The sequence below is a fragment of the Mustela putorius genome, unplaced genomic scaffold (assembly GCF_011764305.1).
Source record: "Mustela putorius furo isolate JIRA1106 unplaced genomic scaffold, ASM1176430v1.1 tig00001618_pilon_pilon_pilon, whole genome shotgun sequence".
Lineage (NCBI taxonomy): Eukaryota > Metazoa > Chordata > Mammalia > Carnivora > Mustelidae > Mustela > Mustela putorius.
The window spans coordinates 726,628-749,564 of NW_025421819.1; the positions used below are offsets into that span (position 1 = coordinate 726,628).

At 56.2% G+C, this 22,937-nt stretch overlaps 1 protein-coding gene across 11 annotated transcripts in view; it reads left to right on the forward strand.

Annotated features, from left to right (window-relative positions):
- Positions 1-22,937, forward strand: part of MYT1L (myelin transcription factor 1 like) — a 390,355-nt gene that overhangs the window by 296,365 nt on the left and 71,053 nt on the right. For 8 of the 11 annotated variants that reach the window (XM_013052872.2, XM_013052863.2, XM_004745719.3 and 5 more), the window contains exons 10-13: positions 10,573-11,547; positions 15,902-16,036; positions 20,354-20,444; positions 21,998-22,105. In XM_013052872.2, the coding sequence (XP_012908326.2) occupies positions 10,573-11,547; positions 15,902-16,036; positions 20,354-20,444; positions 21,998-22,105 (1,309 nt within the window). The remainder of the gene's footprint in view (positions 1-10,572; positions 11,548-15,901; positions 16,037-20,353; positions 20,445-21,997; positions 22,106-22,937) is intronic. The other 3 variants (XM_013052871.2, XM_045087915.1, XM_013052875.2) reach the window with 1 other exon arrangement.

Genomic DNA, 22,937 nt, shown 5'->3' on the forward strand with positions numbered 1-22,937 from the left:
GCCCTGTGGAGCGGAGATGTGGTTCCAAGGTACCAGCAGCGGCGGGTGTTAGCGGCCCTGGCCCCACGCGTCTACTCAAGCTCCTCCACGAGCCCGAGCCCGAGCCCAAGCCCGAGGCTGGGTGTAGCACGTGGCCTGTGCACAGTGAGGCCGCGCCGACGCAAGGGACAGCCCGTTTCCAGAGACAGAACATCCCGCGAGGACACAGAAACCAAGCAGAATACAGCTCCTGCCAGAAGAAATGCAGGACAGAGAACGGAAGAGCAGCGCGTGTGCAAGGGGAGACATCCGGGTTCCTGACAAAGGGCAGAGTCAGCGGCCACGCGCTACGGCCGAGCCGTAAAGGTCCAGGCTCAAAGAGCAAAATTTCCAGACCCCAAAGGTTGTTGAACATAGGTCCCTGAAAAGTCATGCTGCTTTTGTTTTCGAAGGGCCTTTGGACACAGGTCAGATTGTGTCCATCCCACGGGCTGTAGCCGTGGTTGAGTAGGATGAAGAACAGGGACCTTGAGTGCTCCCAACGCTCCCTCCCGACCCGCACGCCGACTGCGCACACACCTGCGTGTCCGGTCCATTCCGCAGAATTTGGAGACTCTCTGAGCTGTGTGCGTGTGCGTGTGTGTGTGTGTGTGTGAGAGAGAGACAGGGAGAGACAGAGAACAGAGGACAGAGAGGCAGAGGGATCGGAGAGACGGTGGTTAACTTGGGTCAGTCTGTCTCGGCCTGAGAGCTACTGACTTCATCTAGCTCCTTTCGGGGGGGGGGGGTACGACTATCTTATTTTTAAGATGAAATTTGGATAAGCCAGGGACATAGAAGTCAACAAATGAAAGGATCCTCAGAGGTGCGCCATGCTTATTCGGGTGCAGGTCACTTGCTCATGAACAAACACTGTCGGGGAACACAACTGGGGGCCCGCGGAGGCTCCGTTGGTAAAGCATCTGCTGCGGCTCAGGCCTTCATCTGAGGGTGCTGGGATTGAGCCCCAGGTCGGGTTCCCTGCTTAGTGGAAGCCTGCCCCTCCCTCTGCTTGTGCACTCTCTGTCTCTCAAATAACAAATAAAATATTAATTTAAAAAAAGAAAGGAACATAACTCACAATTTCTGCAGGTTATTATGTAACTTGGTCCCCTATGAAAACTCCTACTTTTCCTTCAGTTTATCTCCTTTGGCTTCAGTATGTTTCATCTTACACAGTGGACAACATTTAGAATCAGTAAGACGGAGCTCGTCCTCAGACGATTTGTAAAGGGTTTGAACAGGTACCTTGACCCTCCTCACAACCCATCCTCCTGCTTCTCCACTTGTCTGACCCGGAGATCTAACGTGAGGACTCAGGGGGACACAGGACTGCAGCTCATCTGACGGGCAGGACAAGGGGCAGAGCCGCACGGCAGACCAGCCCTGGGACCTCCCCTCTGCGTGATGCTCGGGAGACGTGTGTCTGTCACCCAGCTCTGCTTTCCCTCCCAGAGTTCACGCAAACCGGGCTCACGTCTCAGGCTCTGTGCTCAGGACCAGCGAGTCGGTCACTCTCCAAAGCAAGGGTGCGGGGCCCACAAGACAGCCCCAGGACCTGAGGACATCGTGGAGTTGGTTCCCGTATGCGCAGCGGTGAGCTGGTGGATGGTTTATGTAAACTTCGTGTCGCACAAATACATGCGTGAATCACATGCATGACAGACCCAGAGACTGTGGGCTCCATGTTCCGGGCCGCTGAGATGAAGCAGGCCGAATGGCGTGTCCAGCCTCCCGATGCACGTGCAGGTCATGTCTACACTGCGCATGGCCCGGTAAGTATGCAACGGCATCACGTCTGAACAAAGAGCACACACGTTCACGGGGAAATAATTCAGTGCTAAAACACGCTAGCTGTCCCCTGCGCTTTCACGACTTCTAATCACTGATCGCAAATCCCCCGTAGCAGAGACTAACAATGGAAAAGGTCAGAAATGGTGAGAATCCCCAAAGGTGACGCAGAGACAGGAAGTGAGCAGATGCTGTGGGGACCCCAGCGCCGACAGATGTGCTAGACCCAGGGAGGCCGCGGGCCCCAGTCTGTAAGTGGCGCAGCGTCCTCGAGCCGAGCTGCGCCCGTGCACGGTGCCAGAACCGGAACCAGAGCTCAGCGCCCACAAGTTCGTCATGCTGACCCCGTGCTGGCATGTGAGAGCCACCGGCCACACGTGGTTATCCACCACAAACCAGTCAGACCTAGGAAGTACGACGTTAGTTTAAATGAATAGAGTCACAGAATGTTCATGACGTCTATCCTGGGCCTCGCAGGCAGGGGCGCTGTCTGCTCCTCCCTGACCACCGCCGGAGGCGCGTCCCACGTACTGCCAGTTCCACAGTGGACGCACCATGTCCTGGTCCCCGTCTTCCCCCGCGAGGCTTCCCTGCTCCTCTGCGCACAGACCACGGCTCGACACATGCCTCACTTGCTTTCCGTGGCTTTGCGTGTCTCCCAGCTGTCACTTCCGTTGCCACCAGGACACGAGCCTGGTTAATTGTTCTGCTCCAAGAACTGCGTGACAGCAGCCGGGTGACTAGCGGAGGGGATTGGCTCTGGGTCCCCCCGTCCCTGAGAGCTGCAACAGTCACACTTGTCTGAGGTCTGACACAATTGTCCTCATGCCCTGTGCTCCCCAGAGCTTGCATGTGTGCCGTTTGAGGAACGCGTCTAGAAATGCCGATATCTGACCCAAACCAACCAAAGACTGCTGGAGTTTACATCCCTCCTAGTTAGGGGCATCCCCCATACCTCAGTTTACCCTGTGGGACCCAGTGGTGCTGGTATTCCCAAATCTGGACCCATGTGGGTACCCCTGGGTCACCGGCCGGTTGCACAGTGCACAGCTGAGCGGTGCGGGAAACCTTTGCTGTCCGGGCACAAGGAGAGCTTGGGGCAGACAGGAGCCGAGATCCGTAGACCCTTCTGAAGCTCGGAACTCGTCGGGAGCCTGCACGTGTCTCGAAGGGATCATGCGTGTCAGCTGAGCCGGAAGGCAGCCGGTGCGACCCGGCGGGTGCAGGGAGCGACTGCTCGTGCTGCGTGGGGCGGACGGGCAGCAGAGACGGAAGGCACCACGCACGCCCCGGAGCCGGCCGGACCAGTGCACGGCCCCCGGGGCCAACAAGTAGGCGAGCCACTCGAGGTACAGACGTTCACGGGCACGAGGCGGAAGCCCAGGAGCAGCCACAGAAGGAAAATGCAGGGTTCCCAGGTAAGGGCTGGAAGTACACATTTTGGGTGATGGCGTTCGTTTACCGAGGTCATCCCCTCGCTCAACACTGAGCAGAACGAGGCCAGCGTGGGAGGAACCAGAGAGACCCAGCGGGACGGCACCCCCAGAGGGCGCTGAACCCCAAGGAGGCTGAGCCCACTCCCCGGCAGTCTCTCCGTGTGTCTGTCCTGCTTCTGTGCCTCCCGCACCTGCAGCGCCCAGGAGAGGATGAGCATGAGGCCAGCCAGGATGGAGACTGTCTCGCAACTCTCTCTCTCTCCGGGATTGCGGAGCGGCGCTCCCCAGGGAGCCCCGCAAGAGTGAGACACCCAGAGCCATGGCCACCTTCTCCCCACAGAGAGCACTGCAGACGGGAGCCGCAGCAGCCCGTGTCCCCTCCCCACGACGGGAACGAGTGTGCCCGCAGGCAGCCGGTCACCCGAGTCCCACCTCGGCCCAGGGCCCCCTGCTCCCTTCACCAGTACAGGCAGTTCACTTCGGGCAGGTGCGATCTACTCTCCTTAATTAAAGGCAAAATTTAGCTAATTCCACATATTTTTTCAAAATCAATTGGGAATCATATGTCAGATTTCATTCACTCATTTTATTTGATTTCTTTTGATTGAGTTATTTATTTTTAGAGAGAAAGAGAGTGAGAGAGGGGGCGAGGGCAGCAGAGGGCAGGAGCCTCCGGGAGACTGTGCTCAGCACAGAGCCCAACACGGGGCTTGATCTCACCACCCCGGGATCATGACCTGAGCAGAAATGAAGACTTGGACGCTTCACCGACTCAGCCACCCGGACGTCCTCCATCACTCGTTGTAAACATTCAGTTCAAAGAGACTCTGAGTATTTTATTGGTGTGAACAGAATTCGGACACGTCCTCATGCTCACGCAGCCACCAGCACAGCCTGTGGACCTGTGCCTGGTGCGTCACACCGCCAGAGCAGTCAGGGGAGGGGTGCGGTGCAGGGGACCCTGTTCCTGTGCAGAGGGAGGGCGTGGAGCTGTGGGGCTCAACGAGCCGCTGTGGTAGAGAAGCGGCCTGTGTTTGGAAGAGAAAGGAGAAAACAAGCCCAAGGAGAATCAGACCGTGCCCGCCTCTGTGGATAAATGAGAGACAAATTGATTCTGAAGAGTGGACGGCTCTTCCTGGGGACCCCTGGGGCGGCCTAGAGAGCCAGTTCTGTGCTCCCGCGATCTGTGCTGACGGGTGGAGAACACTCGGGTCAGAGCTCCCGCTGCACGTGCACTTAGGGAAGATCGGCCGTTGCTCCACAACCCCAGTGCGCTCCCCACCTACCCACCTCCCGCCCCAGAAAGATCTGTTTCCCTTCAAATCCGGGAGCCAGAGGCTCCTTGGGAGTCGGGCTGCCGTCCCGCTGGGGGTCTCGGCCGAGCCTGCACCAGCTGGCTCACCTACACCCACACGGGAGCAGGGGGACCTAGCGTCGCCTCTCCTCCTGGAAGCGAGGACAGGCCTTCCTCCCTCAGACCTTTGTATCTCCTGGATAACCGGTCTTTGAGGTCAGCCCCGTTTGAGTCTCCAGAAGATCTGCAAGTTCTGGAGGTGGGGTGAGCGCTGTGAGGGCACGGGAAGCCCGGGCGACCGGGGCTGTGGGACTCACAGCCTGCCAGGGCGCCGGACGCCAACGGGCCCACAGCTCTTCAAATGTGAAAGCCTCGATACAGTCCTACGGACGACTCTTTCCCGCACTAATTCTCTGGGAGCCTAAGAGAATGATGCTGGGGGCGGCCGCCGGGCTCTGGGATGCGCAGGCATCTTTCTGTACTCGCGCTGACAAGGGTCAAGGCATGCGTCTCTGCATGGATAATTTCAGCCACCAGCAACCCCGAAGCCACTGCTGAGATGGCAGATACAGCAGACCTCGTCTGCAAGTTCCCCTAAAACGGAAAATAAGACAAACGACATTGTCCAGTGACCCTGATTAGGAACTGTGAGGTGGGGTCTTCCTGCCAAAGGTGTGTGACAGCCCTGCCCCCCTCTCAGGTCAAGGACTTTCCTTCCTTTCCTGCTCCACAAGGGCTGAAGTGCTGAGAGACCCTGGGGTTCTGCCCCTCCCCCCTTGTCAGGCCAGGAGTGAGACCTCAGGGAGGGAGCCGGGGCGCCAGTGCTCATCACTGGGGGGAAGAGGCTGTGGCACAAACCAGCACCTGGGTGGATGGGACACTTGTCCTCTACCTCAGACGGGAAGACACCACATCAGTCCCAAAGCACCTCTGGGGGACGGACAGGAAGAAGGCTGGGGGCGGGAGCTCACGTCCCTCCACCTGGGCTCCGGACGTGGGCCGGCTGCAGGGGTGGCGTGGACGGGGAAGGTCATTGTCAGCACAGTGGGGAGGTGGTCTCTGCCCGCCCTGTGACCCTCCCCAGCCCCCCGCACCCCCTTCCCACCTCCTTGCCTGCTCGATTCCCTCACACTTTCCAGGGACACAGTGTTGTGAGTTCAGTGCTCTGTTGACGTCAGGCCAGGATCCCCTCATTTCCTAACCTCCTCTGCGCATCTGAGTGACCGGAAGTCCCCTGGTCAGGCCCCGGGAGTTGACAGGCTGAGCTGACAATCTACACCAGCTTCTGTGGCCGGTGTCCTAACGAAATGCTCAGACCATCCACACCAACACGGAAGGCAGGAACCGTGTGCTACAAAGAACAAAGGTCTGGCTGGGAAGAATCTAGAAGGAGCCTCTGGTCTAGTCGTGAGGACTGTGCCGTCCAGCTGCTGCCCAGGGGGACACAGAGCTGCACAGAATCCCGGACAGCCTCCCTCTCGCCGGTCAGCAGTAGCGTGATCCCTAGCTCTGTCGCTGTGGGAGGGCGCAGGCGGTGCTTCCACCCCTGGTTCTGGATGGTCACATGCCTTGGGGCTGCCCTGAGCCGAGCTGCCAGCCGACCCCCCTGCTGGACGCCCTGTGCTTCCCGGGGATCGATGACGGCCACCACTTCTCTTCCCTGCGGGGCGTAGAGGCATCGCGATCTAAGATTCTACCACACTTCTCTGTTCCCAAGTCAAATGTAAGTTCTGATCGCCGTTCAGTTCTGTCATCAAAAAGAAACACCCGTAATACTGCCATCCTATGTGACAAGGACACTTGATCGCACGCCCCACTGGGGGATGCTGCCAGACCCCATGGTCTGTGACCCGTCGCCTGTGGAGCGGCTCAGCCCTTCCTGTGTCTCTTCTTTCTGTTGGTCCTTCTGCGGTTTCTTCCTTGTCCTTGTTTTGGTTTTGGATCGGCTGTGTATTTCCCGCCCACGGCTCATTTGGAAGTCTGGAGAGAACCATGGCGACAATCCAGACTGGATAGTGAAAGAATCCGGATCTGTGTCGCAGACCCATCATTTAGAGACAACATATGAAAAAGCCAGTGTTTATCATCATAACATCGTCCCCCGAGTTCTGTGCATGTCAGACTGACGTCGTGAAGGTGGAGAAATCCTGCATGATTTTTGTTTAAGCTGTTTTTTGGGTTTCCTAATGTAATGGTTGAGGATAAATTGTAACCGTCTGACTCAAAGGAGATGAAATTCACACACACGACGTTTCTGAAAGTTAACGGAGACACTGAAAGGGCCTGTGGGCCCGTCGCTGAGCGGCCTGTGCCTGCAGGGCCTGGACTACACGCTCCGCCTCAACGTCCAAACTCCGTGACTCCGCCAGGGCCCTGGCCAGCCAGCGGCTCCTCGTGTCTGTCACCCTGGCCTTGCTGGGCATAGGCTTCCAACGGAAAGCCACAGAGAGAGCACTGGGATTCTTGGGTCTCCTCTCCTAACCTGATCTGAACAGTCACGGTCTTCCGTCTCACGTGAAGCTACACTGTGTTCATCGTGCCCCTTCTCCTGGTGGCACGCTGGGCACGTGAGGAAGGAGCCCAGCTGAGTCTTGAAGTCCTCGCGACGGTGGGTTCCATCTGCAGACTGTCGGGGCTCCGGCTTTGGCCCCTGAGCCGCAGAGATCAGTCTGGCCCATGCTTCACGCCCACTCCCACCGGTGACCCACGGCAGTATGAGCCCCGGCACGACAGACGAAGAAGCAGAAAGTACATTGCCCGGAACCCACAGCCAGAGGTAGAATTCCCAATGTGCCCCGCAGGTGATTTTGGTCCCTGGGGGAGGCAGGTGCGTGGTGGCTGGTTTGAGCCTGCCTGCCTGGGAGGGCTGACAGTCACCCACATCCTGAGAAGCTTTCACAAGGGTTTTCAAATAGTTCAATGCCAGTGACTTGAGAAATTCCATTAACCTGCAAGGAGTTCTGGCCACCGGCACGGTTCCACCCGCCATTCCCACTTTTACTAGGGGCGGCCTCGCAGCCACAGACGACATGGAGCGAGGGGTCTGGAGGAAGAGCCACACTTTGGGTGGGCTGGGTCACCAGGCGCTCCACGGCTCCCAGCCTGTTCCCAGATGGGCTCCTGGCCGGACCCCTGCGCGGTGGGCTCAGCCCCCGTGGTGCGCCCAGCCAGCATGCATGCAGGGTGCTTCCCCCTGCGGGGCCTTTACCGGGAGCGCCCTCCCAGTCCCTGCACACATTCCCCAAGAGTGACCAGGCCCCCGGGGGCCCCAGCCCCAGCCGAGGAATGACCTGGGCCGGCCAGCGCTCACTCCTATTTTCCAGGTCAACCTTCACTCGATGCCTGCAACAGGAGGGGGGGGGAACTTGGCTCTCGCACCCCTCCCTCTGCTGTTGCCGCCCAAAGCTGGGAGGCTTGTCGGAGACAGCGGCACTGCCCTGCTTCCCCGCAGAGGCTTCTCGGCCTCCCCCTGCAGGATGGCAAGGCTGCTGGTTGAGCACCATGGCTGCTGTGTCTCTGGGGGGCTGGGCAGCTGGGAATTGAGTGGGGACGGAGCACGAGCCGGGGGCCCAGAAAGGCGAAGGCTGCTCCTTCCCTGGGTGGCACGTTGGGGGTGGGGGGCTGTCACAAGCTCAGAAATACAGCAAAAACCAGTCCTTATTTGGGACAAGTGAACTGAAGATAACCCCAAGATTGAGGCTATGGAGAACGAACTGAAATTACCTAAAAGTAGAATGTGGTAGGAGGGGGAAGAGCTTCGTAGATGGGGGGCCGCTGCCACGTTCCGCTGCTCGGTTCTAGAAGGAGCCAGGAGGTGACACGGGCGTTCGTTTCCTGTTCCCTCCTCCATGCGTCTTCTCCTTCCCGAGCTCTCCAGGAGGATAAGTCGTGTTTCACAAGAGGAAGTTAAGAGAAAATCATAAAAATAACACGTCGCCTGATGGCGATTTCTTCTCTGACACATCTTGCAGAATCTCCCAGGATGTTGCTTGTGCTTCTGTGTTTCCAAACGTACGTTCACATTTCTGTCGTGGTTGGTTCCTTGCAGGCTTGGCAGTGCTGGACTCTGAGTCACCCGTCATGGGGCAGCGGGGGTGTGGCCGGCCCCCAGGGGCTGCTCCTCCAATCACAGCCCATGAATATAAAAATCCAAGTGTGTAAACCAAGAGGAGAGCGTGACTTTCATACCCGCAGGAATTCTGTAGAACAGGATTGCCTTCAGCTCTGAAACCTCGAAGCCTTGGCCAAGGACAGGGTCTGCCTTCTGCTCAGACACGTTCCCCGTATTTCCAATGGCGCTCTCTGGGTCGGATTTCTTTCTTTTGCTGCTCTCTGGGACACGAGTCTTTATACTAAAGAAAATGATGTGTAGGAATTATTGAGAACGAGACGGTGTTTGTTTCCTACAACTAGCCAGGCTCTATGAGATATGGCAAACCTGACTTGCCGACACTTAGAGAGATGTGTTAGATCCTAAGAATGTGCTGATTTGCAGTGGGGGCAGCCGGAATTGTTATTGACGTGTGGGTGCCCAAACCTCGTTCACCAGCCAATGCCTCTCCTCAGGGAACACCCTGACACCCATTGCGGAGGCCCCAGGGACGCTGACTCTGCCGTCAGCGAACAGGTACCAGGTGCCAGTCAGCACAGCTCATTGCGTCAGCACGTTCATAAACCAGAGCGATTCTCCCTCGTTTTTTTTAATCACAGAAACAAGATGTGGATGTGGCCATGGCGTGGGGTTAACCAAACCCAGTCCGAGGGTTGGGGGAGGGGGCGTCTCGGAGCCCACGGTTTAGTGCCTGTATTTGGAATATCCATGAAGCAATCACGCCCGTAGAGAGACACATGTCCTAAATATTCCCTGAGCATTAAACAGAATAGTTTTGGGTGAAACATAGGGTCTTTACATAATTTTTAACATGATGGTGTTTTAACAAGTTGTCCTAAATCTTTGTCTGCGATTGGACGTGATCCTTGTTCATACGGTATTTCTACCCACTCCCGAGGCTGGGGGCAGGCAAATCCGGGGTGCCGGGGCACCTAACTGCGGCTGCCAATGGCCCCCAGATGTGCCCCCAACCCCAGGCCTGCCCTTCGCTGGCACCAGGTCACTGCACACTCTTCCCTCCGTGTGTCTCAAACCTGAGATGCACACGTGGGAACCACTGTGGGTTAGAGGTAGCTCTAACCTCCTCCTGGGCGCTCCTGCTGCTTCACTGCGGACCATGGGTTGTCTGGAAGGGAGAACATTCAGAAAGGCTGAATTCGTGGGGCGCCTGGGTGGCTCAGTGGGTTAAGCCGCTGCCTTCGGCTCAGGTCATGATCTCAGGGTCCTGGGATCGAGTCCCGCATCGGGCTGTCTGCTCAGCAGGGAGCCTGCTTCCTTCTCTCTCTCTCTGCCTGCCTCTCAGTGTACTTGTAATTTCTCTCTGTCAAATAAATAAATAAAATCTTTAAAAAAAAAAAAAAGAAAGGCTGAATTCGGCCCAAACATGTGCTTCTGGTACTGAAGGCCCCGTGGAGGCGGAGGGCTCACTGCATAAGCCCAAGGCCTTCCACGGCGCTGCCCGGGCATCTCTGGGGAAAACACGATTTAAAAGCAATTGCTGCGAACATCTGTTTAAGAGTTGTTACTGACTGAAGTTCATGAACCCTCAGAGAGCCTGGTAATAGGACGAGTGACATTATCACGCATCTGTTAGGCTGCAAACAAATAAAGCCGATGAAAAACAAAAGTCACTTGTAAAATTTAGAATGAAACATTAATATTTTAAAACTACCTTTCCCACATACGCTAGTTTGTTTCAGAGTAACTAAGGAAACTGATAGTTTGTAGCAAGTGCTTCCTGTGGCCTCCTGGGTGCCACGCTGCCAGCTGATCTGCCCGCGGGACCTAAGCCCCTCGCATGCGGTGAGCGGGGTCGGACGTGCATTGACGTGCTTTCCGTGCTGTTGCAACTAAACTTCAAGTTCTAGCCACTTTTTCCTTTTCTTTTCTTTTTGTCCCTTTTTTTTTTATCTTCTTTGCAGAGGACCACCCCATGAGCTGCCACAACACTCGCATAGCGCAGGACGCGGAGCAGGATGACAACAACGAGGAGTACGACAATTACGACGAGCTGGTGGCCAAGTCCCTGCTGAACCTCGGCAAGATCGCCGAGGACGCGGCCTACCGCGCCAGGACGGAGTCGGAGATGAACAGCAGCACCTCCACCAGCCTGGAGGACGGCAGCGACCGGAACGAGACCCTGGGCCGGAAGAGCGAGCTGAGCCTGGACCTGGACAGCGACGTGGTCAGGGAGACCGTGGACTCGCTGAAGCTGCTGGCCCAGGGCCACGGGGTGGTGCTCTCGGAGAGCCTCGGCGACCGAGCGTACGCAGACTCCCTGTCGCAGCAGGAGGGCAGGAACATGAACTATATGATGCTGGGCAAGCCCGTCAACAACGGGCTCGTGGACAAGATGGTGGAGGAGAGTGACGAGGAGGTGTGTCTGAGCAGCCTGGAGTGTCTCAGGAACCAGTGCTTCGACCTGGCACGGAAGCTGAGCGAGACGAACCCGCAGGACCGGGCCCAGCCGCAGAACATGAACGCCCGCCAGCACGTCCGGCAAGAGGACGACTTCGCGGGCAGGACGCCGGACAGGAACTACTCCGACATGATGAACCTGATGCGGCTCGAGGAGCAGCTGAGCCCCAGGTCTAGAACTTTCTCCAGCTGTGCAAAGGAGGACGGGTACCACGAACGAGACGACGACACCACCTCCGTGAACTCAGACAGGTCCGAGGAGGTGTTTGACATGACCAAGGGAAACCTGACCCTCTTGGAGAAGGCCATCGCCTTGGAAACAGAGAGAGCGAAGGCCATGAGGGACAAGATGACGATGGAGGCCGGAAGGCGGGACAGTGTGCGGCCGTACGAGGAGCAGTCGCCAAGACCGCTTCCCGGGGAAGACAGGAAGCCCAAGTCCGGGGACAGCCATGTCAAAAAGCCATACTATGGTAAAGGTAATATTTCTACCTAACGTAAGTTGCCTCGTGAACGTAGGAGCTAGGGTGAAAGATGCCGGTGAAGGTCCAGCAGGGACATGGGCGTCACACTCGCTCATGTCACGAATGCACACCTCTTAGGGTCACTTACAGCATTACAGCTGGAGTTTCTGGAAAGCCAACACAGTATTTGTCTGGGACATGCACAGAGCAGCTCACTGTGCGATGACCAGAGCAGACGAGTCACCCGTTACTTCAGCAGGAGACGCTTGCCTTGGAGAGACCGGGCTAGCGCACGGGCACGTCCCGTGATAGGAAACAGTAGCACGAGCTGGTGTTCTCACACACGAGCCACAGTCTGTGTGGCATGTCAAGAGCTCACCCAGCAGCCAGCCAGTCAGGGACGCAGCACGTGTCGTACATACTGGGTCGGCTCAGTGGCATCATGATTCATACAGTTACCACCAAATGACAGTTATTGATGAAAACCCCCGTAGAAAACATCCCTGGTAGAACCTGAACAGTAACAGAATGACGGATAGCACAGGACAAGGGCAGCGATGCCCATCAGTTATTGTAAGAGAGTAAGTGGTGGGGGCCGTTCGCTACGCCCGGCGTGGCGGGTCCGAGCCGAGATCAGTAGCGATTGCTTTAGTCTCTTCTTCCCGCTCACTGATGCCGTCCCGTTGTGGAGACAGGCACGGCACGCGCTTTCTGATAAAGCACTCAAAATCACCCCAAAGGAGGCTTTTAGCAGATTCTCCCTTACGAAATGGAGGGGCCCATATTGGCCTGTCTCCTTACATTTCCACACACACGACATGCACGTGTGGCATCAGTACCTCTCTGAAGCGCATGAACTTATGCCGAATGAGTGTCCAGCCCCACGCTGGCAGTAAGGACCGTGTCCACACGTGGTGCGAGCTGCTGGCGATATCACGCCGTGGAGAACCTGGAGACTGTCGGTGTCCCGGTCATAAGAACTAAGTCAGAAACAGTTTCAAAAATGAAACTGGTAATTCCTTAAATCCCTCCCTATTAGCACCAAAAAAGATCTTCGGTTTTCTGTTGCTTTCTACTCCTTCTAAAGACTGAGCTTCCTCGCTGCGGATCTGATGATGAGGTTTAGGACTTTGGTTTGAAAATCAGTTGCCATAGAAACCTCCAGCAATCAGAGAAGCTGTTTCTTGTGTTGTGACCTGGGTGTGTAGTCTCCTCTCAATGTGTATGCGTTGGTCCTATGGCGTCGTGGTAACCAGAGCCCCGCGGCAGGCGGACCGCGGCCAGAGGCCCGTTGAGGGCTTGACTGGGCAGGAGCTTGAGCACTGACCGCCGTCTCGGGAGGTGAAGGGACACCCCCGGGCGCGGTGGCGTATCAGGAAAGGGTCGTTTCTTAAAAGCAAGAGGTTCTAGCCCACCCATCCCGCTTGCCTTGGGTGCAGGAAAGACTGTGAAACAGTTCGGGTGTCCGTAACTGCGGTGTGATGTGTCATAACTCTGCAGCTGGGTAGCTGAGGATCGTGGAGGAATTACACCTTTTTAGGAAGAAATAGTGTCCTCTCTCGCGGGTGGCAGAGCTGGCAGCGAGGAAGGCGACTCTGTACTTGGGAACGTGCAGGCTCGCTGGGCGCCGCAGACCCTGTGCGGCCCTCGCCTCCTGTGCCTGCTCACATCCCGCAGCTTCCTGTAGGTTCTCACTCATTTTGCTTTGCTACTGTTATTTTGTTTTATTTTGTTCCTTGCAAGGAATGGGATTGAAACCACTTGCTTCCCTTCAGTACATGGGGCGGGGGAGGGAACGAGCAGCAAAACCTAAGATGTGCTTTTCCCTGAAACGGGGGAAGGGCTGGGGTTTTCACCTTCCAAATGAGTCAGAAGCATCCATTCCTGACTCTGCCCGTTTCTGTAGATTTCTTCCTCCATTTCGTGTGGCATCCGAGCTCATTCCCAGGTCTCTTCTCAGCATATCGATAGGTATGGTCAGAGCCAATTAAATCAAACCGAGCAGGGATCCCAGAGTGGGGCCAGGAGGTTAATGCCCTCCTTGCTTGAAAAATAGATCATAAAGAGAGAGAGATGATGTGCCCTTTACCAACAAGGCCAACGGACGATTCCTACAACCGCAAAGCGTATCAATAATCCCCATTTCAAGCTTCGTTGTTGTAAAATTGTACAAATTCTTATTGTATGCCATCTGCACAGAATGGTTAAATTATAAGTGAGCAATCTTTCCGAAATCTTGAGCTAAAGCAAAAGAAGTTCCTCAGAAACTCCTCCACCCTTCTCCTCCCCAAGCACCCATGGGAAAGGGAGGAAGGGGAGCGAGCGCAGTCCAGCGCACAAGGCTTTTTTCTAGGCGTTCTTTGGGGTGGCGGGGAGGGGGGGGTTCAGTTGAATTGCTGGTCTGTTTGCTTGCTTGGTTGTTTTGTGTTTGCTTGAATGTTTGACTTCAAGGTGAATTGGGATTTCCGGAAATCAGCATGCGGGGGAGGGCATGGCGTGGCCAGCGGCATCGAGAGGAGATTATACCCTTGTGTCCTCCAAAACTGCAATTATCTGAGCCAATTGTCTCTATACAGATCTGCACTCAGCTTCAGAACACTTCCGACTCTGTGATATAATGTAACTTTTAGGAAGCTGTAAGTGTACTAATGAAAGAGAGTCATTTCACCATGAATAATGTTACAATTTAGGTTTTTTGTTTTGTTTTACCTTTTAAACACTATTTACATTTGGCTTGTGGTCTTCAATAACAAATAGTTTCCTGTAAAACTGTTACTGTGCACTTACTATTTTATATTTGCATGAATTAAATCATACTAATATTCTGATGAAACTACCCAAAAGGCAATAAAATGCTAGGCTTTTTGATGGCATGTGTAAGAGAAACTCCAGTCAGACATTTAGAAAGAGCGGTCCCAGCGACAGAATCCCAGGCTGCCTTTGGGGCTCCCATAGCTGCACCCAGTCTGCCCCTCAAGCACGGCCATAATTCAGACTCAGGACCTGAAAAGTAGATTACCTAGAATAAAACACTAGCTAAAAAAAGAAAAGGGGGTGAGGTTTTTTTTTTATATAAACATAAAATTGCTTCTATAGTCTTGTGAGCCCTTTGTCCATTCCAAGTTCACATGCATGACTTAAGAAGAAGGTCCGTAAGAGTTCTAAAAGCTGGAGCCAAATGCACACTTTCTTGGGGTCACAACTGGCTGGGTAAGGAGACATCAATAGGGAAGTGTTACCCCCTGAGGAGATGTTAAGGGACCCTTCCTCCACCAAACCAGCCTGGTCACTACTTACTGATGATCTGTGCAACTGGTTTTCAAAAAACTGACTCAAAAATAGTGCGTTGCCCGCTTGCGTTGCTGCCCAGTCTGAGCTTTATTGTAGAAATATCTTCTGGAGCTACTTTCTGCACATTGAAGAGCTGCGGTCCATTCTGGATATAGAAATAATTTTACCAGCGATAGCTTGCCCTTCTGGCACTTGGCACTCAACCGCTGACCAAAAGTCTGCTCTGTTCCTTCCCGACCAGTGCTGCAGAGAGCCAGCGGGGGCTCCGAAACCCGCACCTCGTAGTTTGACACATGCATGCCCAGCATCGTAAGATCCTTCCTCTGGTTCCCAGCACAGATGGAGAAATCAAAACAAATGGTTGCTCCAGCAGCTTCTGATTTTTTTTTAAATTTTTTATTTTATTTTTATTTTTATTTTTAATTTTATTTTATTTTATTTTATTTTATTTTATTGCCCATCTCCCCCATTGAGAGGGATTTCCACCAATCTGGTCATTTTTGCTTACAGTGCCTTCTAAGAGTTCAGCATATTTTCAGAAAACTTTCTGAATCTGTGTGTACTATGGAGCAGTGTTGCGAGGTGACAGCCTCCAGCAGTGGTAAAACTTTGCATCCGAGCGTCAGTGCTAGGAGCTTTCGATGAGACAGACACGCACAGCAGACCGTTCCCACGGCCATGTGCCCCTGGCTGAATTTCACAGAGCGATTGTGGAGGATCGCTGAGTAGTTTTGCTCTCTGAGAAGGTCACTGTCTCATCATTATTTACGTTGATTTCTTTGAGCAACACAGCTTGTCATGTAACACACGGGAAGACAATTATTCGAGAGCTAAGGTAGGAATAGCCTTTCTTTTCCCCGACCAGCAAAGAAAGTAAGGTATTTTGTGACTCATGATTACTCTGTTGAAGGTAAAAAAAAATCACCCAAAACCGAACGTGCACAGGTCTATGTCACAGCCTGTCCCCTGACCCCTGTTTCTCTTCTTTATTTATCGAGGTTTCTTCGGTTGTTAATGAATCTCCTTTGTCTTGGACGGGTAAAAGATTCATTCTCTTGACACCTGTTGTCACTTTTAGATCCCTCGAGAGCAGAAAAGAAAGAGAGCAAGTGTCCCACCCCGGGGTGTGACGGAACCGGCCACGTAACCGGGCTGTACCCACATCACCGCAGTCTGTCCGGATGCCCGCACAAAGATAGGGTCCCTCCGGAAAGTAAGTCCGTGTTCCGCCAATGCCCGTGGGGCCGCGCACGCCCACGGCTCTGTCTGTGTCAGCCACGTGCCTCTGTCATTCCATGTCAGCACAGCCCAACCTCGGTCCTCCTCTGCCTGCCCCTTCGGGTCCACACCGGCCGCAGGGGCTGTCTGCACCCCTCCCGCCGATGGCCCAGGACGGCCACCCACCCCACCCCCTCCACACACCCCACCCCCGCACACAGCGCCCGCAGCGCGGCTCCCTAGTAGATGGGCTGGGCTCCATCCCGCTTCCATTTCTGACTTGCTGGGGACCTCGGACAAGTCACTTGTCCCCTCGTCTCTCACAAACCACACAAGAGGACTCAGATAGTCTCTACCCCACCCCCCTCCCTGCAGAGCTGAGCACCCTCGAATCCCTGAGAGGAAGGTCCTCTCGCCCAACGGCCGGACTCCATGCAGAGGAGCCGGAGTTGATAGGTGCATTTTACTGCATTTCACTTGTAAAGTCTGTTTTGGGTCACGGCTGTCCCCACATTTCCACACAAGCAAACCTCAGTGTAGACCAGACGCCTTCTCTTAGTTAGGTTCTGAGAACGCACAATTTTCGGCGAACACAGCTACACTTATTTTGGAACTGAAAGGGTGTCCACGTCTCCTGTCTATCTTCTCCTCCACACACGAAGTTTGCCATTTAAATACGACCGTACTGGTTGCTCAGGGGAAAGGCACATTTTCAGAAGCAACCAGATGAGTCTGAGGTCCTGATTCAGAGCCTGAGGTGTGTCACGGATGTTCCTGTGACCTGAGACACAGTTTCTGGAAGGCAACACGGAGTGGCTTGGCTGGGACTCAGCAGGACGACCGGGGTTGTCGAGACGAGTTCTTGGGGGTCGTCTCATCCAAACGGCTCATTTCGGAGTTCTTGAGGCACAAATCTGTCAGGACAATGAAGTCCCTAGCAGCAGTCAAGGCTTCGAAACAGGCTTAGCTGAACATTTTCAGATGAAATATTTTTAGAAGCGCTCGTGCCTCCAGGCTTTCGGAGGGCCGCTGAGAATAAGGAGCCCGCATTTCTGGGAACTGCCTTGTGAGTGTGCAGGGTAACGCATCTGAGCGCTTGGCTGGGCCCGTGTGTTACATGAGCAAGGAGCGGGCGTCATGTGAACGCAGCAGCTTCCGTGCCCGAGCGCCATCCGGGCGGCCGCTCGCACGCACCGGCACGCGCAGCCTCCCTCACTCCCCACATGCCCTGCCGGGTGCCATTGGCCCCGGTCCCCCCACGAGAAGAGCGGGGAGCAGATGGCCTCCCCCTCTCTTCCCGGGGGTCAGCTCGGTGCCTGGCAAACTGAAGACACACCCCTGTGGGCAGGCACCGACTTGCCCGAGCAGGGAGCAGAGTCGAGATGGCACTCCCCTCCTGCCGGAGGCCCCAGCCTGTGTGTCGGCCCGGGCCTGGCTTCGCTGCTCCCGAGTCGGGCCGCACAGGCCGAGACCCTACGTGGGCCTCAGGCCCTCTGTGCGCGCAGCATGGGGACCATCGCTGACATCTTAGGTAGACCTGCCTGATGCCATTTTTCTGGTTGGGCCTCCCAAGTAGAAAATCAGTTCCTTTCCCTGGCTGGGGGATTCTCCCGACTCCTTATTTTCACAGGAAAAGTCTAACTAGTAGAAACGGGCTGTGCTCCCACAGATGGGGGTCAGACCGCACCCGGGCTCACCAGGTGAGCCCCTCCACACCAACCTTGAGACCGCCCTCCAGAGCATCTACAGAAAGCCGTTTCTAAATACTTACATGTAGTTCTTTACAATACCGTAAGAATTTACAAAGAGAAAAAATTAGAATCTTTGGGGGGGGGGGGTACTTTTTTTTAGACTTTACATTTTTTTCCAATTTTTTCTGGGCCAGCCTCCGTCAGTCATCCTCTCCGACCAGGTGAAGGCAGTCCAGCAGTCAGTTTGCAACATGCTGCCCTAGAAGCACAGACGACGCACCACTGGACAGGATGGGGTTCTGGCCCCCAAGGGCTCCCAGTGCAGCCAAGAGGGGGCCATGCACTCAAGACAGAAGGGGGCCATGGTGGGAGGGGCTCCCCAGTGGGCGACTCCCACCTGCGCCATCAGGCTTCCCAAGGGACCTGCAGGCTTCCCTGGGGCCGCACTGAGCTGGGGTCCTGGGGGGAGAGGGGAGGGGTCTGCGGCTTGTCCAGAGGCTGCCGTGGTCAGCCACATAGGACGCCAGGCGTGTCGGAGACAGTGGCCAGGGATGGAAAGTCTGGGTTGAGTTCAAGACATGCTCCAGACACGGGCAGATGTGAAGGCGGAGAGAGGGAGGGGTAGGAGGTGACACGGAGAGTCCCCCGTGGCCGTGAGGACGCCAACTCCGCTGACTGATGCAGTGGTGGAGAAGCGGAGCCCGCTAGCAGAGGACAGGATGGCCCGGACTGTTCCGGGCTGGCGGGCAGTGTGTGTGGTGCTCCCACAGGTGGAGGGCAGGGGGTGTCCGGGGTCCACAGAGCTCGGCTGCCCAGCGGCTCCCGGGCTCTGCTTTCTCAGCCGGGTTGCAGGAACTGGGGATGGCCTGGCTGGAGAGGAGGCCTGAAGCGTGAGCAAAAGCCCACTGCGGGAGTTTGAGACAGGAGCACATAGAACACGCAGCCAAGAAGAGGGAACAGAGGCTGTTCTAGAAAGGTCTGGCCCACGCGGGGAGGAAGAAGTCCGGGGGGATGGCATCAGGGGTCACTGACTGCTCTGGGCAGGGGCACGGGAACCACTGCTGCCGTGGAGGTCTGAGGACGGCAGGGGCTGAGGGACAGGGGCAGAGCGCAGCCACAGGACGGCAGAGCCGGGCTCAGTCACGGCCCCGCTGATGCCAGCCCGGGAAGGAGTCCGCATCTCCGCTCAGTGGGACAGACAGCGGCCATCTGCTTGGGGTCCTCGCCACAGCCGGGCGCAGAAGCTTCTGCTCTCTCCAGGGAAGACTTTATCTCGAAAAGTGTGGCATGAATGGAAAGGAAAGCAATGCTGACTGGAGAGGGACACTGTGTCGCGGGAAGGGCCTAGGTGATGTCGCAGCAGGGAGTTGGGAAAATCCTGCAGAACCGAGAACGACGTAGGTGAATCCGGACCCCAGAAGGGAGAGTGAAGGCCAGGTGGCCGCACAGGATGAAACCTTGCGTGGGAGACGGGGGCGAGCAGGCAGGGCCCAGGGCCAGGTCCCCCGGGAAGGAGGCCTCCTGACACCTCCTCCAGCAGCCCCCAACACACAGTGAGCCGAAGGCTGGCTCACCCTTGTTCCCTCAGTGCTCACCGAGCATTGACAGGACAACACAGGAGCCACAAGACTAAAGAATCCAGAATGTAGCCAGTATGTAAGGACCAGGACAGGACGGAGGACAGCCCCTGATGGGGACAGCACACAGACTTCAGGGAAGACAGAGATTGCTCTAAAGAAGGAAGAGAATCATACAGAACACATAACCAGTTGGGCAGACTTTGCTCTTCATGGTCTTGCTGTGACCTGTACCTCACTGGCTCCCCCAGGTCTTGCTGCCATGATACGGACAGTCATATGGGGCCCAGGGCTGGGGTCCTATCCTAGTGGCTTCCCTCTAGCACCTGTCACCCCCCTCCAACTCTCCCAGAGCAGCAGCTGCTCACTGAGGACCCATTAGGAGAGGACATGCAAACTGTCCAGGCCGGTTACCGCCCCATGTAAACTCAAATACTGTCTCCCAGCAATAGGCTGCTTGCCTCCTCCCACTGCAGCACCCCACCCCCTGGTGTCCCTGTGATGACTTCACAGGGAACACAACATAACACTTAGTATTGCAGCTTGTCCCACTGGCAGAATAACAGAATACTTGATTCCCAGATGAGAAGTTGCTATTTACTTCGTTTTGTTTAAAAATCGGGTTTGGGAGTCTCTATTCACCCATGACCACCGTGCTATCTTCATACTGTGTGTTTTTAGAACACAGGCATGTTTTAAAAATTACCCATCTACGTGCTGTTACGTGGTAACCGATGTTCAGTGCCGATGTGTGGGAGATGTGGGGAGGCCCTGCTGCCCTGCCCCCTTGGGAGCGAGTCGGCTACCACATTCCTGACCTCTGCGGCCCCCACCCAGTGCGCCCTGCTTTGCATGCCAGTGACACTAAGGTTGAGACACCCTTCTTCTTCCTACGTGTGTTTCCTGACCATGTCCATCACAAATGTGTGTAGGACTGTCCGTGGTAAACTAACCCAGCCTTTGTTAAAATGATTGCATATTCTTGTATTCAGACCATTTCTATGTTTTAATGCTGGGCTGTCTTCTCTGCCTCTCCCTGTCAAGTTCTTGCCATGCATGAGAATGTTCTCAAGTGCCCCACTCCGGGCTGCACGGGGCGAGGGCATGTAAATAGCAACAGGAACTCGCACAGAAGGTAAGCAAAGCGCTCCTGTGCCCCAGGCCGCTGCGCTACGTTCCCCGACAGCCCCCCCTCCCACCCCAGCCTCCAGAGGGAGTGTGCCCTGCACACCTCCCCCTCCTGCCCCGGGAGACAGGCCGCTGTCTGGGAGGGCATCGTGCATGGGGAAGGCAAACGCTGAGACCCCTTTCCACCCACTCGCCCCGCGTCCCCCAGGAGGCGCCCTCCACGGGGAACGCTCAGCTTGCGTCCAGGGGCGGGGAGGAGCCGTGCTGTGCACCTTGTACAGGGAGGGGTTACAAGGCATGAAGACTGGATGGTCTGGGACCTAACGAGGTCACCCCCGAAACTCTGCCGAGACCCCAGTCATCGGTGTGGACATGACCAAAATACTGGCAGAGGCCCAAAGTGCTCGTTGGGGACCGTTTGGCATGACCGTGGGCCAGGTAAACGGGCTTGCTCGGCGTCATACTTTTGCTCTGGACAATCCCAGTCCTCTTACCTCCTATCCTGACTTCTAAGCTGCTCACGAAACTCAGATCGTATCAAACGCTCCTTCACCAGTAGCTGGACGGATCTGTTCGGATGGGTCTTTCGGCCTGGAGCGCTCATGCAAAACTATATCCTAAATGAAGGAAACTGTTAGGAGTTCCATCTTATGTTTTGCCCGGCTGTCGGGTAAATTTGGTTACTTGTGTTAAATTCATAATGAAACAAATTGCAACCCTGTGCGCATCAGAGGCCGTCTGGCCTTAGCCTGCAGGAGAAAGGAGCGATCTGCGGAGTGGTAAGGCTGTGCAGAGCCCTGTTTGAAACGGTGTTTAGTCTCCGCTGGCTCATCAGTCCTGGGCTTCCCGTGTCCGTGAGACGTGACGGTCTCGCGGCGTACACATCCATACCTACGTGCAGCTCTGTGCAGACGTGCGGAGCGTAGACACCGTGACTTCAGGAAGAAGAAAGGCCGAAGCCATGGAGCCCGCACGCTGTCTGTCCCATAGATACTTAGTTCCAAAACAACACTTCCGAGCGGTCCTAGAGAGCACGCTCCTTTCTTCCCATTCATTCCCCCACCGGGGGAAGGCGAGCAGGGGGCTGAGAAGCCTCAGCGGCTGGGGCAGTGACGCACCCACCGTCAGCTGAGAGCTCCCCTTCACACCAGTCCATGAGCTGCTGTTCCGGGGCTTTTCAGCAGCTCATCCCACCCCCGCGGCTTGTGCTCCTCTGCAGAAGCATCCTGGGGTGGAGTCTGTGTCTGTCATTTCCACTCGCTCGTGTCCTCCTGAGGGACACAGAACTGGGCTCGCTGTGGCTGGCAAGGGCTGAGTGTGCTTCATGCACGGACGGCCATCAGGGCCATCCCCTTGAGACCCCCCAGGAAGTCACGCACAGCACAACCATGGTCATTTCTCCCTGTCCTAGCCGGCCCCTCAGGAATGCCCAGGGCAGGTATGGGAAGCTGCTTGGGGTGCTCTGGTGCGGACCAAAGGAGAGGCAGGGAGGGGGCGACGGGGCCCGTGGGCCGCAGAGCCGTGGGCGGAGTCGACTCACTCTGTGCTCTGTCCTCACAGCCTCTCCGGATGCCCCATTGCTGCCGCAGAGAAACTGGCAAAGGCCCAGGAAAAACACCAGAGCTGTGACGTGTCCAAGTCCAACCAGGCCTCAGACCGAGTGCTAAGGTACCAGATGCCGGCCGGTCCTGCCGTGAGATTCACATGTACCTGACCCAGCCCCTGGGGCACTGGGGGGCTGGAGGGCTGGGGGCCTGAGGGTTCTGGGGGGCTAGGCGGTTGGGGCACTGGGAGGTTGGGATGCTGGGGGGCTGGGGGGCTGGGTGCTGGTGGGCTAGAGGGCTGGGGGCTGGGGGTTTGGGTCACTGGGGGTTTGGGGCACTGGGGGACTAGGGGTTTATGGGGCTTGAGGGGGAAGCAGGGGGCAGCGGGCAGTCTCACCCCGGGGGCAGGAACGCAAGTGGTCGGTGGCTCAGTTTTAAGAGCCAAGCCCCCCAGGTCCACAGGGCCTGTGTGAGGTGGGGACCATCTTGCTCTCTGGGACTCTGTCCACCCACTGGGAGTCTTTAAATGAGAGTAGATGACGTGTTTCTGGTTCTTTCCGGCCAGGAAGGTGTTTTGTTGTTCTGGGCCTGCTAGATGGAAGCGAGGCACTTGCCACCTTCATGAGATGCCCAGAGTCATGCTAGTTTAACTTGGAGCCCAGAACGGAGAACCCACCTGCCTCCAGGCCTTGCGGCGCAGGACGGCCAGAGCCTTTCTCTGTGGGGGAGCCCCCCCAGGGGCCGGCCCCTCTGTCCCCAGACACCCCAGGGGTTATGAGCAGGAGGCGGGGGAAGGGCGGCCCAGTGACTTACCTGAACCAGCTCAGTCACGGACTGTCGTGGGAGCACCGCAGGATCCCCTGGGCCGACCCCGGTTTCAGTGGAGGGAGGGAGGCTCCCGGGAGGGGCGGAGGGAGGAGCGCCCACCCCAGACCCCGTCGGTCAGCTCTCCTCCC